Consider the following 15,519-nt stretch of genomic DNA (forward strand, 5'->3'; position numbering starts at 1 on the left):
CGCATTCAGGAGTGCACATTTGCACAGGTCCAATCCATGGATCTCAAAGCAGTCTGCAACCTGATCTGTGCATTGGACCCACACAGATGTGCACTCCAGGATGCACATGGAGGTCATGGAGGCAGCCTGGTATTGGTTTCAACAGGCTGCCTGCACACCCCTGCACAGAACACCTGTGCACCCTAGGCGGCTGAAGACAACTCTTTGCATGGACCTTCAGATCGGTACCCCCTCGTGAATGAGGGCTAAAGAGTCTTTGCTGCTTCCCTCTACACAAGGCAAAACAGCTGTATAGCTGTGTTTTTAACTTTCAAAGGACATCAATGGACTCTGGCCTCAAGGATACTTTCTGTCATTACCATTATAAGGTGAGAGGCAGCATCTTTGCTTGTTGGTATAACTTGCTGACTCAAAGGCTTTCCCATTTTTTTGATGGCCCTATAATATTGGGCTATATCTCTGCTTCATATCAGCAGTTTTAGATGTCCAGTTAACCATGTTGTAAAGGAATGATTTTCATTGCTATGCCCACTATCCTGAAATGAGGCATAATTCAATTATTTTGGGGATATGCAATGGATTTAGACTTGCGGATACCTTTTCATCCAAGAACGGTCCACTGTGCTTTCTGCTGGTTAGGTGGAGGACGTTTTTGGTTCCTTTGATCTATTCCCACAGTAACCATCTGAGCTATGTCATTTTCAGAAGAACCAAAGAAAAATCCAGGTATGGTATATTTTTATACAGTTAAATTGGTCCAGCTTGTACATACCATACCTGGCCAATGGCTCTGGAAGTCAGGAATCCTAGAAGTAAACACCGCTACCCCAGTGATCTTCACTTGCTTCCGGGTCCTGTGCTGAGTGGCCAGCCTGATGCATTGTTATTACAGGAGGTCAATCAACCGCTTTGCACAGGAGCCATTCAGAGAGTGCTCTGCATTTTTTGCATGAATGCAAAGCATTCTCTGATTGGATGAGGTGCAGAGGCGGGGAGTTCTCTGAATGGTGCCTGTGCTGAGAGGTTGACCTCCTGTGTTCATAATATATCAGCACAGGACCCAGAAGCATGTGGAGATCACTAGAGTAGTGGTGTCTACTACAGTGGTTTCCAGCAATCAGGGACATCAGCAAGGTATGATATGTATAGTTACATTAATCCAAGCTAGACCAATGTAGCTATGTATAAAATATCCATACCTGGAATTCTTCTTTAACCACTTGCCGACCACCGCATGTACATTTACGTCAGCAGAATGGCACGGCTGGGCAAATGGGCGTACAGGTACGTCCCTTTGAATTTGCCGCCGTGTGGTCGCGTGCGTGCCGCTGGTGGCGCGCGTGCGACCCTGCCGCGAGCTCCGTGAGTAGGATCGCGAGTCCCGCGGACTCGATGTCCGCGGGGATACCTGCGATCGTCTCATGGAGAGGAAGAACGAGGAGCTGCTAATGTAAACAAGCATCTCCCCATACTGCCTAGTGACACTGTCGCTGATCACAGCTCCCTGTGATTGGGAGCTATGATCAGTGATGTGTCACACGTAGCCACGCCCCCTAACCGTTAGAATCACTCCCTAGGACACACTTAACCCCTTTCTAGCCAGCTAGTGGTTAACCCCTTCACTGCCAGTGTCATTTTTACAGTAATCAGTAAAAATCATAAAAAATCGCAGCTCGCCGCCATTACTAGTAAAAAAAAAATTAATAAAAATGCCATAAAACTAACCCCTATTTTGTAGACGCTATAACTTTTGTGCAAACTAATCAATAAACGCTTATTTTTTTTACCAAAAGTATGTAGAAGAACACGTATCGGCCTAATGTGAGGAAAATAATAGTTTTTTTATATATTTTTTGGGGATATTTATTATAGCAAAAAGTAAAAAAAATGCGTTTTTTTCAAAATTGACGCTCTATTTTTGTTTATAGCGCAAAAAATAAAAACCGCAGAGGTGATCAAATACCACCAAAAGAAAGCTCTATTTGTGGGAAAAAAAGGACGTCAATTTTGTTTTGGAACCACGTCGCACGACCGCGCAATTGTCTGTTAAAGCGAAGCAGTGCCAAATCGCAAAATGTGCTCTGGTCTTTGGCCAGCCAAATGGTCCGGGCTTAAGTGGTTAAGAACTTGATGTCCATTGCAACATCAAATTAAAATACCACCCTAAATATATATTTATCAAAAAAAGATTAGCTTGACTATTTTTCAGGGTCTGTGTTACTAGAACTAATCCTCGTAAAAGTGTCTTATTCCAATTAGTCAAAATATTTTTGAGATGGTTTTCATTTTATAGGGAGAAGAGATATAATCCTATCTCTGGTTTTATAGATCCCTCCAAAGTCTTTTTAAATCAATGTTAATGGCCAATTTTTCCACACCCTGATAAGTGGGTGAGTGCTGAAAATAGCCATCGCCCTGTAACCTAACCTCATCAGCCTTCACATCTGCGGATATGTGATATGTCAAATTCAAGTAACATTGAGTGGTAATTTCAATAGGCCAAACTTGGTGATGACTACAAGACTGCAAAGTGACAGCAGCCCCTGCAATCAGCCATTATGTACAGTACTGTGCAAAAGTTTTAGGCAGGTTTAAAGAAATGCTGTAAAGTAAAGGCCCGTACACACGATCGGACTTTTTGACAACAAACATGCAAATTAGCTGTTCTAAGGCAACATCCGACTGTGTCTACACTCCATCGGACAAACTTTTTTGGTTTTCATCGGACAAATGTTGGCTGTGCGAACAGACAAACTTGGCGGCAACAAAAGTCTGACGTCGGCAAGTCTGATCATGTGTACACAAAACCATCGGACTTTAGTACAAAGTACAAACCCGCCTGCTCAGAACCAATGCAAAAGATCAGACAACAATACAGAAGTTGACCAAAGGGTGGCGCCGGAGAATTGAACGTCTTCTTTTGAAGTGTCGTCAGTACGTTGAAACGTCACTACGTTCGTCTTTGTTGCCTAAAAAGTCCTGCCTTGTGTATGCTTAACAAGTTCACGGCCAACGCCTTTGTACAGAAATCCACAGAAAAGTTTGTATAAAGTCTGATCGTGTGTATGAGGCTTAAGAATGCGTTAAAAAAATATATTTCAATTGTTTATTTTTATCAATTTACAAAATGGAAAGTGAACGAACATAAGAAAAATCTAAGGCTGGGTTCACACCATCGCTGCATATGGCTCCCAGCAGGGCCCCGATGCGTCCTGGTTCACAGTTTCAGGTCCGATTTCAGCCCGAGTTTTTGCCTGAATTCGGACCTGAAACGGAACAATATTTGGTATGACTACCCTTTGGCTTCAAACCAGCATCAATTCTTATGCCGCGTACACACGGTCGGACTTTTCGTCTACAAAAGTCCAACGGACGCCGACGGACTAAAGCTGGCTGGTAATCCGATCGTGTGTGGGCTTCTCCGGACTTTCAGCAGACTTTTTCAGCCTCAAATCCGACGGACTTTAGATTTGAAACATGCTTCAAATCTTTACGTCGTAACTACGACGGACCCCGAAATCCGCTCGTCTGTGTGCTAGTCCGACGGACAAAAACCCATGCTAGGGCAGCTATTGGCTACTGGCTATGAACTTCCTTATTTTAGTCCGGTGTACGTCATCACGTACGAATCCGTCGGACTTTTGTGTGGTCGTGTGTAGGCAAGTCCGTTCATTAGAAAGTCTGCTGCAAGTCCGCCGAAAGTCCGCAGGAAGTCTGTCGGACAGGCTGTCGGACTTTTGTAGACGAAAAGTCCGACCGTGTGTACGCGGCATTACACTTGCACAAAGTTTAAGATTTTGTAGGATTAGAGTCAGGTGTATGATTAACCAATTATACCAAGCAGGTGCTAATGATCATCAATTTCATATGTAGCTTGAAACACAGTCATTAGTTGAAACAGAAATAGCTGTGTAGGAGGCTTAAAACTGGGCGAGGAACAGCCAAACTCTACTGTTGTAGAAGACAGTTTTATGTCACATTGATACTGCATCATCTCTGTCTGGGATTATATGAAGAGACAGAAGGATTTGAGGCAGCCTACATCCACAGAAGATCTGTGGTTAGTTCTCCAAGATGTTTGGAACAACCTACCTGCCGCCTTCCTTTAAAAACTGTGTGCATGTGTACCTAGACGTATCTATGCTGTTTTGAAGGCAAAGGGTGGTCACACCCAATATTGATTTGATTTGGATTTCTCTACTGTTCATTTAGGGCCCTTTCACACGGGCGCCTCTGGGGAACATATTTCACTTGCTCAGTTGGGGATGGATCCGCTGATCCCCGCTGAGCAGGTGGATGACAGGTTCTGTCCGCTCCGCTATGCATAGCGGACATGGACACAGTCCCGCTCTCCTCTATGGGGAAATCAGATGGAAACAGACCGCCTGTCTGTTTTCATCTGTTCCTATCCGATCTGCCAAACGGATGGAAAAAAATAAGACCAGCATCCGTCTGGATTTTGCAGACAGGCTTGGATCGGATATCGGCGGATCCGCTGACATCTGCCGCTCCATAGGGGAGACTGCAAGGTCCGATCAGGTCCACTAGAAAAACTGACAGGCTGAACAGATCGGACAGCCCGTGTGAAAGGGCCCTTACTTTGCATTTTGATAAAAAATAAATTGTGAACACTTTTATTTCTGAAAGCATTCTTCATTTATATTGTTTTTTTTCATACCTGCCTAAAATTTTTGCACAGTAGTGTACAGGTTTAACCCCTTCCAGCCGCCACCTCCTGGCCCTATAAAAGGTAAAACATGCTGGGAAGTGAATGCGGGCATTCCGATGACAGTCAATTACAGCAGTCACATGATCGGAAACCTCCCAATCGCAAAAGGCATCAGGAGCTTTTCAGTACCCGCCGGTAACTGTCCTGGGAGCGTGCAGAGAGCGCGCTTTCAGCACAGAGATGTTAACATTTGGGACGCTTCTATGCGGCCTCTTGGCGATAAAGCCCACCCGCTGGCCGTACGCATGTCTGTGTGCACCAAATGATTTAGGGCCATTTCACATGGGCTGTCTGACCAGGTCCGCCTGTCAGTTTTTCAGACCCTCTAGTCTCCTCTATGGAGCAGCGGATCGCTGACACTCGCTGCTATCCGATCCTGTCCGCCAAAAACAGACAGATGGTGGTCCTATTTTCCTTCTGCCCGGTGGATCGGATGGAAACGGACAGGTGGTCCGTTTCCATCCATTTTAGCCATAGAGGAGAACGGGACTGTGTCTGTGTCTGCTCTGCACAGCGGAGCGGACAAGGACCTGTCATCTGTCTGCTCATCAGGGATCAGCGAATAGATTCCCCGCTGAGCAAGCGGATTTCGTTAAGCAGAGGCGCTCGTGTGAAAGGGGTCTTAGCAATCCCAATAATACCTTGTAAAAGTATTGGTTACATTATCACTTTGCTGTACGCTGCAGAGAACAGAGCTGTGGGTGGGACCCAGTGGGCTCCACCCACCACAGGCTGCCTGCAGAAATCTACAGGGGGAGGGCGGAGACAAGACCAGGCACCCTGCACATAAAGAGAGAGTTGGAGGGACTGGTCTTTATGACACCCATTCAATAGACAGGAAGTGAGGACACAGCATAAAAAGATTCCACAAGTTTTGGCTAGAGTTGAGTATTTATTCTCAATGTCAGTTTGAGCCTTCTTATGTGATAAAAAAAAATGTAAAGAAGCAATGCCGGTTATCCTTATTGCAATTCATAATGCTGGGAAACCTTTACTGGTGACAGGTCAGTATTTGACACTTGATGATATTTATTTCCTGGTCGCTGCACAAGTAACTTGAGCACATCACTCAGTAAAAAATGTTGATTGATTTAATGAAATTCTGAGTAACTCATTTAATACCCGGGTTTCTACTCATCGCTGTGATCTGGAATGCACTGGAATAAAGCCGAAACCTTGTGTCACAGGACAAACTGATATCAACTTCACCAAAAAAGGTTTTATGTGAACAAAAACTCTGAATGCAAAAGTGGGATATAGATTATGCATAGTTGTAAAATCATGGAAGAAACTTGGAATATTAATGGTGGCTATAAACTCAAGGGTCTGTATAAAGTGACTCTGACATGGTAAACGTTTTGGGACCAACATTGCAGGGTGTAAATGAGTGTCAATGTCAGAAATCCTTAGGTCAATGCTTGTTATTACCTTGTAAAAGTAGCAGTGACATCATCACTGTGTTGCACATAGAGTGACCACATGTCCCGGGCGCCGTCCCCTCTCTCCTCGCCACCCCCTATATGCAATGGATAGATTCATGCTATGCATGAATCTATCCATTGCCGTCGGGGCCACCCCCTATTCATACGTTTGCCCCCTTTCAGGTCACCGGTCGCATGAATTAGAACGGACAGGTTTTTTTTTAAAGCACCTGATTAGAGCCAGAGGCTCCAATAGGCTTCAAAATAGAGTGGGGTCGCAGAGAGTGCGCTCCGATCCCACCCAGGTGTGTTACAACAGCGAATGATGCCCGTCACCCAATTGGCTGAAAGGACAGGCGCTCCTATTGGATGCCTAGGAAGAGGGGAGGAGACGGTGGAAGCGAGGAGGAGAAGAGCCAATGCATGGATGCCCGGTCCCCGCCGCTGCGCCACGGATGCCCGGTCCCCGCCACTGCGCCATGGATGCCCGGTCCCCGCCGCTGCGCCACGGATGCCCGGTCCCCGTCGCTGCGCCTCGGATGCCCGATCCCCGCCGCTCCTTGGACGTCTAGATGGGGTAAGTGCCGGCGCAGACAGTAGCGGGGGGTAAGCTGGCGCGCCCCCCAAACAAAAACCCACCAGCCTACTACTGGACAATACAGTGTCCCAGAATATGAAACTGACACAGCCACCCTGCACAGTGCATTAGCCACCCTGATTGGGCAAAGCTTTGCCCAATCAGGGTGTAGTAAAAGTTGGTTGTTAAGGAGCGGGGCCGGGAGCCACGTCCTTAACAGCTGATGAGTCATCAGCTGTATATGGGCTTCCCCGCTGACAGCTGAATGATAGAAAAAAAAATTGCCGGTAAAAAGGAAAATAAACAACAAAAAAAAACATGCGAGGTTCCGCCCCCCCCCCAGTCCATACCAGACCCGTTTTTTTAACTTTATTTTTTTTTCAATAGCCGGGTGCCAGAAATTGCAACCACGAGTCAATTAAAATGTGATCAGTGGCGTTGCTAGGGGGGTGCGGTCCACACCCGGGTGACACCTGCTGGAGGGGTGACACCATGCCGAGGGTGGCCCTAGCTCCCTGTGGCAGTTTTATTTTATATATAGATATATATATATCTAAATACATTGTAGCTGAGCTGCCCCCCTGAGCTGGTCTGATAACGGGGGTGCTGCTGGACACAGCTACATGGTTTTCCGCACCAGGTGACACCAAACCTAGTGACGCCACTGAATGTGATTGACTCTTTTGTTTCTTTAGAAATGTAATTTTTGCTGCAGCATGTTCTATGCATGCTACAGATGTGCCGCTTTACAGGCACATCTTTTTTTGGGTCCCTGAATGGCAGTTTGAAAATGTGGTCACCCTAGTTGCAAATAGCTTGTGTAGAGAGCAGAACTGTGGGAGGAGCCCTGCAGGCTCCATCCACTACAGACAGGAAGGGGGCGGAAACAAGACCAGTCACCCTGCACAAGGACAGAGAGCAGCAGTGAGTGGTCTTCATTACAGGAACATAGTTGCCAACTGTCCCGGATTTCCCGGGACATTCCCGGGACGTATGCCCCGTACACACGGTCGGATTTTCCGACAGAAAATGTGTGATAGGACCTTGTTGCCGGAAATTCCTACCGTGTGTGGGCTCCATCACACATTTTCCATCGGATTTTCCGACACACAAAGTTTGAGAGCAGGATATAAAATTTTCCGACAACAAAATCAGTTGTCGGAAATTCTGATCGTGTGTACACAAATCCGACGGACAAAGTGCCACGCATGCTCAGAATAAATAAAGAGATAAAAGCTATTGGCCACTGCCCCGTTTATAGTCCTGACGTACATGTTTTACGTCACCGTGTTCAGAATGATCGGATTTTCCGACAACTTTGTGTGACCGTGTGTATGCAAGACAAGTTTGAGCCAACATCCGTCGGAAAAAATCCTAGGATTTTGTTGTCGGAATGTCCGAACAAAGTCCGACCGTGTGTACGGGGTATTACACTCCATTCCCGAATTTGTGGTGTCCCGGGAAATGTCCCGAGAAATCCGGTTCTCGATTTTCGCCGCCCTCGCTAGAGGTCCGGGGACGGCGGAGACATTGTTTCCGCCGGCCGCCATCTTAAAGAACTTCAGGAAGACGGCTGGGGGGCTAGACGGAGCTCTTGCGTCGCCGCCCACCCTCCGCCTCGCCCCACCTACCCCCCGCCCCGCTGCCAGTCTGTTATGGAAAGGGGCGGGAGTTCTAGCCATGCGGCCGGGACACACTAGGACACCTCTTAGGTGGGGGGGGGGCGCACCGCACCGCTGTGGGAATCTGATGTAAGGGGGGCTCCACTGGGGACACCTGATGTAAGGGGGGCTCCACTGGGGACAACTGATGTGAGGGGGGGCTCTGCCGGGGACACCTGATGTGAGGGGGGCTCTGCCAGGGACACCTGATGTGAGGGGGAGCTCCACTGGGGACACCTAATGTGAGGGGGGGCTCTGCCGGGGACACCTGATGTGAGGGGGGCTGTGCTGGGGACACCTGATGTGAGGGGGGGTTCTGCCAGGGACACCTGATGTGAGGGGGAGCTCCACTGGGGACACCTAATGTGAGGGGGGCTCCGCTGGGGACTCCTGGTGTGAGGGGGGGCTCCGCCGGGGACTCCTGGTGTGAGGGGGGCTCCGCTGGGGACTCCTGGTGTGAGGGGGGGCTCCGCTGGGGACTCCTGGTGTAAGGGGGGCTCCGCTGGGGGCACCTGATGCAAGGACGGACTCTGCTGGGACACCTGATGCAAGGACGGACGGCTGGTGGCAGGCGACGTGGCTAGTGACACGCTAAGAGTCCTTTCACACTGGGGCGGGGTCGGCGGTAAAACGCCGCTATTATTAGCGGCGTTTTACCGTCGGTATGCGGCCGCTAGCGGGGCGGTTTTACCCCCCGCTAGCGGCCCAGAAAGGGTTAAATACCACCGCAAAGCGCCTCTGCAGAGGCGCTTTGCCAGCGGTATAGCCGCGCCATCCCATTGATTTCAATGGGCAGGAGCGGTGAAGGAGCGGTATACACTCCGCTCCTTCACCGCTCCGAAGATGCTGCTAGCAGGACTTTTTTTACTGTCCTGCCAGCGCATCGCTCCAGTGTGAAAGCCCTCGGGGCTTTCACACTGGAATGAAAGCAGCGGCACTTTCGGGTCGGTTTGCAGGCGCTATTATTAGCGCAATAGCGCCTGCAAACCGCCCTAGTGTGAAAGGGCTCTCAGGGATCCCAGTGATTATGGTGAGTTGAATGATTTCATTTTATATTACAATGTAATAATAGAAATAATGCGCTTCAATCATCCTGACACCATAACAACCATTTGGAGTATCTTTATCTGCTGATCTCAGACTCTAACCACATCCTCTTGAGCCACGCCCATTTAAGCCACGCCCACGTGTCACGTAAACCGCGCCCATTTTTCGCAGCACTTGTATATTTTCCCAAGCCACACCTACAAACGAATGCTCCGCCCCCTAATTATTGTACGACTCCGTCTACAGCCACAAAAGTGTCCCACATTTTTTTTTTACAATGTTGGCAACTATGCAGGAAGCTCCTGCACAGATCTTGAAGAATTGCTGCCATTGAAAAATGCTACTTCCCTGGCTGTGTACAGCTTCAGTACTTTTTATTCTCAGACCTGGATCAAACATGGTGTAAATTATTGCCAAACAAGTATCAGATTCCTATGTGTATGCCTAGGTCCAGCTCAAGGCCTAAGTATAAGGCCACATGCATGCTAAGCATTAAAGTGGAGTTCCACCCACTTTTACAACTCTTCAGCATCCCTCACTAAACTGTGCACTGTAAACGAATTGGATATTTTTTTATTTTCTTCCTAAGCACCTACTGTATATCTGCTGTATTCATTTTTCACTTCCTCCTCCCTGGTCGTGGCTCATCGCATCATTTCCTGTTTGCAATGCATTCTGGGAAGGGGCAGCAACTTCCTCTGACACAGCCGTTGCTATGGAAACCTGACCTGAAACCTATTACACTGCTTGTGCTGCACTGAGCATGTGGGAGATCTGCAAGGATGAGATCCAGGAAGAAATACAGTCTGGCTTCAGATGCCCACACTTAAGATGGCCACGGCCTGCTGTAAGTTTATAAAATAACAAACTACTGCTATAAACTAACAAAACAGACCTTAGTTTACAGACTAACTTTACTAGAATACATTAAGCTTGTGCGGGACTTTTTTTCAGCGGGTACGCGGGGGGAACGCAGTTCCGGCACCTCCAGCACTGAATGTATGTGATGGCAAGGAGCGCTGGGTTGTGCTACAGTGTCTATTGATGCTGCTGGTGGATCTATTGTTGCTGGAGGGGATCTATTTCTGCAGAAGGGTTGATTGCTGCTGGGGGAGGTCTATTGTTGCTGGGGTGGGTCTTATGTTGCTGGGAGGTCAGTTGTTGCTGGGAGGGATCTACTGTTGAGGGAGCAGTCTATAGCTGGCTGCTAGAGGGTCTATTGTTGCTGGGGGGTATTTTGTTGTAGGTGTTCCATTGTTGCAGGGGGGGGGGATCTATTGTTGCTGGTGGGTCTATTGTTGTTGGCTGTGAGGGGTCTATTTTATTACTTTTCTTGTTATCAATAACAAATTTCATACAAATTACTTAGTACCACAAATGCTACTTGGTTCTGTATTCTCTAAAAGGGGCGGTGCTGGGAGGTGGGTAGGGGGTGGAGCCAAGGACTGGTGCTCCGAGGTAGGTAGGGGCAAAGACAATGGGTAACTCCCAAAAGGGGGAGTTCCCGCACCTATTCTCTGAGAAAAAAAGCCCTGAGCTTGTGTATTATAGGGGTATTTTTATTTAAAAAGTATCATTTCGGCCCGAACACCAACAATGCTTTTTGGGGCATTTGACGTTTTTTTTTTTTTTGCCTCTCAGCTCCCCTTCATGTTAGCCTATGTGTCCATACACACAAAGGCATTTGGAGGCAGAAAAACAAAACCTACTGCCAGACAAAACTGAAGGGAAAATGCCCCAAGAACAAGCAGGAACTGAAGACAGTTGCAGTAGAGGCCTGGCAGAGCATCACCAGGGATGAAACCCAGCGTCTGGTGATGTCTATGCGTTCCAGACTGCAGGCTGTAATTGACTGCAAAGGATTTGCAACCAAGTATTAATTGCTTGCCGACCGCCTCACGCAGATATACTGCGGCAGAAGGGCTCGTACAGGCAAAACCACTTACCTGTACGTTGCCCTTTAAGAGGCGGCCAGCAGGCTGCAGGACCCCTGACCTAGGGATGCCACCTTTTCTTCAAGCCAAACCCGAACACTTTAGTGTCGCACAGCAATTTATTTTCATAGTATGCATAGATTAGAAATGTTTTTAATCATATGAAGTCACAAGAGTCCCCCTTTACATCAGAGCCCACAGGGCTCCGCCTTTACATCAGAGCCCACAGGGCTCCGCCTTTACATCAGAGCCCACAGGGCTCCGCCTTTACATCAGAGCCCACAGGGCTCCCCCTTTACATCAGAGTCCACAGGGCTCCCCCTTTACATCAGAGTCCACAGGGCTCCCCCTTTACATCAGATCCCACAGAGTTTCCCCTTTACGTCTGAACTCGCAGAGTTCCCTTTCACTGTAAAGGGGGACTCTGCAGACTCTGATGTAAGGGGGAACTCCTGGCACTCTAACAAAAGGGATGCTCTGGTGTACAGAGAGGACTCGGATGTAAGGGGATACACTGTGACCTCTGGTGTAAAGGGGAGCTCTGATGTAAGGGGTGCTCTGAGAACTCTGATTTACTTTAGCGTACTCACTTAGAGGCAGGAGAGAGAAGGGGGGAGACTTCAGTCACAGACAGAGATGGATGGTGAGCTCACTTACCCCTTGGCAGTCAGCACCTCTCATCCAGATGTATCTGAGGCTGCTGGACTTCAAATTTCCCATCCCCACTTTTCTTTTCTGAAGTACAGCGCTGGAGATTGGAGCGTGGGCAGACACAGAGGGGTAGGGGCGGAAGAAAGAGGTCCGGATCAAGCCCTCTCTCCCGTCTGTGTGTGTTTGTGCTGGCTGTTGTTAGTGTGATTGTTAGTTCTGGCTGTTGTTAGTGTGATTGTTAGTTCTGGCTGTTGTTAGTGTGATTGTTAGTTCTGGCTGTTGTTAGTGTGATTGTTAGTTCTGGCTGTTGTTAGTGTGATTGTTAGTGCTGGCTTTGGGCAGTGTGAAAAAGAGTGTAACAGACACTCTCAGCATAGACAACTGCAGCCAGCAACCCAGCTGGGAAGCCATAGTCCGGTCTGAAAAATGTGTCCGGGTCTCAGACAGTCTGAAACGCATGATTCCAAACCCGAACTGTCCGGGTGAATCCCAGACAGGTGGCAACCCTACCCTGACCCTCTGTCTGGACAGTGCTGGTTGAACCTGTGTTGATCACATGCACCCTCCCAAGAAAAAAACAAACTCTCTAGTAACACACACCAAACTGAGCATGTGCAGAGTGCCCCCAAGGCTCTGTTCTATCAGGAGATGGGTTGGGGACAGTGGAAGAAGGGGAGGATCAGAGAAGACAGGATCAAACAGACTTTTTTTTTTTTTAACCTCTTAGGTTCCACAGTGAATATAACAAGCATGCTTTAATGCATATACAGACTGATTTTACTGTTGTGGGTTTAGTAGCACTTTAAAGGGGTTGTAAAGGTTCATGTTTTTTCACCTTAATGCATCCGATGCATTAAGGTGAAAAAACACCTGGCAGTGACCGGCCCCCCCCCAGCTCCCCCCATTTTACTTACCTGAGCCCTAGACCTTGAGCCGACGGGGACGCGTTATCTCTCTGCCTGGGGTTCTCGGCTCTTGATTGGATAGATGCAGCCATTGGCTCCCGCTGCTGTCAATCAAATTCAATGACGCAGGGGGCGGGGCTGAGTCATACATTCAACGGCTATGGACGCCGAATGCTGGACTCGGAAGCGCGCCCACAAGGTAACCCCCTCAGAAAAGCGCTTCTCCTAGAGGGTTATCTGATGCGGGGAGGAGCTGAGAGAGCCGCCGGGGGACCCCAGATAAGGATGTTCGGGGTCACTCTGTGCAAAACAAGCTGCACAGTGGAGGTAAGTACGATATGTTTGTTTTACAAAAAAAAAAAAAAAAACACGAACCCTTACAATCACTGAATGAATGGCTTTGTAAAGGGCATTGTGTTTCTGTGCCTTGCGGGAAAGGATGCGATTTTATTTGCGTGCGTTCCCCCAATGCACAAATGTGAACATAACCTAAGCTGCTCACTACAAACCATCATTTGCTTTTTGCATCATTTATAGATATTGTTTTTTGCTCTCCTAGCTAAGTTCAATTCATAAAGCAGCACAAAAAAAAAACACATCAATTAATATTAACCAATCAGATTTGAGTTTAGTGTTGTCAGATAATTGGGAGAGCTCTTCTAATTGGTTGTTAGGGATTTGCAGGAATATATACATTGCTTATTAAATGTTTTCTTCTAGAAAAGACTCACAGTTGAGGTGCTCAGTGTGTCCAGAGCGTCGTCTGCAGCGGGTACACGGGGTTTGTCTTGCTGCGCCCGGTTGGTGCTCCCTATAATGTGTTCTGCAAAGTCCCAGAGCTGGAATGAGGTGACCATACGGTTCATAGAAGGGCAGCGAGCACAGACTTCCTCTGAAGGGGAATGTGGTGAGGAAGGAGAGGTGGGATCAATTTCAAATCATGTTTGGAACTTCAGTCCATTGGTGAGAAAGTTATTTTGTTGAGGGGGGGGGGGGGGGGGAGGGGGGGGCGATCATAAAGTTTGGACAGCTGCGGACTGATCCAGTTACGGTCATCTTATGATTGCACCTGTTTTAACCCTTCGATTTCCAGTGCTGTTAAAGCAGCAGCTGTATCACCCCCCCCCTACCCTTTTCTATTTAACCGTTTCTTAAATTTAGCACACAAACATTTTTTTGGGCCCTTTAACCACTTGCTGACCAGCCGCCATCGTTATACTGTAGCTGTACGGCGGCTCGCGCCTGCTGCACACGGCGGGAGCATGCCCGCGGGTCGGGCGGACTCGACGTCCGCCGGCGACCTGCGATCACGGTATACAGAGGCAGAATGGTAAACAAGGCGGATCCCCGTTCTGACAGGGGACATCTCAGAGATCTGCTGTTCCCAGTGATCGGGAACAGCGATCTTTGCCATGTCCCAGTAAACCCATCCCCCACACAGTTAGAACACACCTAAGGGAACACAATTAAAACCCCTTGATCGCCCCTTAAACCCCGTACACACGATCGGAAATGCCGCCAGCAAAACTCCGATGAGAGCTTTTGGTCGGAAATTGCGACTGCGTGTATGCTCCATCGGACTTTTGCTGGCTGAATTCCCGCCAGCAAAAGATTGAGAGCAGGTTCTGTATTTTTCCGTCGGAAAAAGTACCTATCCGAAAATGCGTTCGTCTGTATGCAATTCCGACGCGCAAAAAAAAACCACGCATGCTCGGAAACAATTCGACGCGTGCTCGGAAGCACTGAACTTCGTTTTCTCGGCTCGTCGTAGTGTTGTACGTCACCGCGTTCTTGGCGGTCGAAAGCTCAGAGAACTTTTGTGTGACCATGTGTATGCAAGGCAAGTTTGAGCGGAATTCCATCGGAAAAACCATCCAAGATTTTTCTGATGGAAATTCGTGTGTACGGGGCATTAGTGTTAACCCCTTCCCTGCCAGTGTCATTTTTACATCGATCAGTGCATTTTTATAGCACTGATCAATGTAATATTGTCACTGGTCCCCCAAAAAAGTGCCATTTGGGGTCAGATTTGTCCGCCGCAATGTTGCAGTCACGCTAAAAAAATCGCAGATTGTCGCCATTACTTTTTTTTTTTTTCACAAGAAAGATTGTCGCCATTACTAGTAAAAATAATAAAAAATAAAAGTCCCTAAATGTATCCCATAGTCTGTAGACGCGATAACTTTTGCGCAAACCAATCAATATACGCCTGTTGCGATTTTTTTTCAAAATTGTCGCTCTTTGTTTGTTTATAGCGCAAAAAATAAAAACTGCAGAGGTGATCAAATGCCACCAAAAGATAGCTCTATTTGTGGGAAAAAAGGACATCATTTTTGTTTGGTTGCAACGTCGCACGCCCGCAAATTTTTCCGTTAAAGCAAAGCAGTGCCGTATCGCAAAAAATGGCCTGGTCATTAAGGGGGCAAATTCTTCCGGTCCTTAAGCGGTTAACTTTTCAAAGGGACATTACCACCTGTGCTACTTTAAAGCGGAGTTCCACCCATATAAAAGTCAGCAGCTACAAAAAGTGTAGCTGCTGACTTTTATTAATCAGACACTCACCTGTCCCACGGTCCAGCGATTCGGGCGTACGA

General features: G+C 47.9%; 1 protein-coding gene across 2 annotated transcripts in view; it reads right to left on the bottom strand.

The window, feature by feature from the left end:
* Positions 1 to 15,519, bottom strand: part of LOC141102947 (SRSF protein kinase 3-like) — a 76,140-nt gene that overhangs the window by 27,023 nt on the left and 33,598 nt on the right. The window contains exon 1 of one of the 2 annotated variants that reach the window (XM_073592004.1): positions 13,657 to 13,864. The exons of the other annotated variant lie outside the window; for it this stretch is intronic. Within the exon in view, the coding sequence (XP_073448105.1) occupies positions 13,657 to 13,791 (135 nt within the window). The 5' untranslated portion in view covers positions 13,792 to 13,864. Of the gene's footprint in view, positions 1 to 13,656; positions 13,865 to 15,519 lie in introns of those variants that run through there. 2 annotated transcript variants of the gene reach the window in all.

Source organism: Aquarana catesbeiana, linkage group LG07 (assembly GCF_042186555.1).
Source record: "Aquarana catesbeiana isolate 2022-GZ linkage group LG07, ASM4218655v1, whole genome shotgun sequence".
Taxonomy (NCBI): Eukaryota; Metazoa; Chordata; class Amphibia; order Anura; family Ranidae; genus Aquarana; species Aquarana catesbeiana.